The 910-nt window shown below is 33.1% G+C and overlaps 1 protein-coding gene across 1 annotated transcript; it reads right to left on the minus strand.

The window, feature by feature from the left end:
* NAEGRDRAFT_77058 (uncharacterized protein) lies at positions 1-390 on the minus strand (the record flags this gene model as incomplete). Its single annotated transcript, XM_002667986.1, has 1 exon — positions 1-390. The coding sequence occupies one exon, from the start codon at positions 388-390 to the stop codon at positions 1-3; it is 390 nt and encodes a 129-aa protein (XP_002668032.1).
* Between the last annotated feature and the right edge of the window lie 520 nt (positions 391-910).

Below are 910 nucleotides of genomic sequence, written 5' to 3' on the forward strand. Positions count from 1 at the left end.
TCAATTGCTGGTGCATGGAGTAATGATGATTGGTGAGTAAATTGAATCTTGTGATTGAAGATTGAAAGAGGAGCAAACTGGAGTTAAAACAAGAGGAAAGTCTTCCAAGTGACGACGTTTGGATTTTTGAGTTTCCTCCAATCTGTTGGATGGTCGTTTTGTGGACTTGTTTTCCCTCTTCCTCATTGAATACTCCTTACCATTCTTACACACAGTTAGGATGAGAGAAGGTTTTGGACTCGAATTACTCTGCAGACAGGACTGCAGAGTTTTGGTAGTTGATGATTTTTCAGTTTCTTCACAACTGATGAGTGAAGAACATGAAACTTTACATTGTTGTTGAACATCAATAACATTCTGTTCAACTTGGCATAATCTTGCATGAGCCATTGTTGTTGTTTTTCAATTGGGATAAGTAACACGAAAGAGTAATAGAGTAATAGCAGAATCAAAATAATTATGGAGAAGGAGTAATAATTATTGAAAATACTATGGAGTAAATACTAGTAATAGGACTATATAATAAATAGAGAATGTTTTAAACGGAGAAGGATTAGAGTTGTAATTTGGATTAGTTGGTTTGAATATTTCAATTAATATAAATAATTATGAAAACTTGAAGAGGATTTGTTGGAGTGGGTGATGGCTAAGAATTAGGAAAGAATGGATGAACAGAACAATACAGCAACAGAATAATGATGATAATAATGTAGAAATGGTAGTAAAATGGTATTAATATATACAACTGAGAGAGTATTCAAATAGTATCAAGTTGTCGATATATCAAAACACACAATGAAAATGGTTAGTCAAACAAAAGTACTACTAGTCAATGATGATGATGAAAATCACAACACCGTCAACCTGAATTTTGTTGTTAGGAGAGAGTAAAAGAATGTAGTGTAATGGG

This window comes from Naegleria gruberi, assembly GCF_000004985.1.
Source record: "Naegleria gruberi genomic scaffold NAEGRscaffold_1034, whole genome shotgun sequence".
Taxonomy (NCBI): Eukaryota; Heterolobosea; class Eutetramitea; order Acrasida; family Naegleriidae; genus Naegleria; species Naegleria gruberi.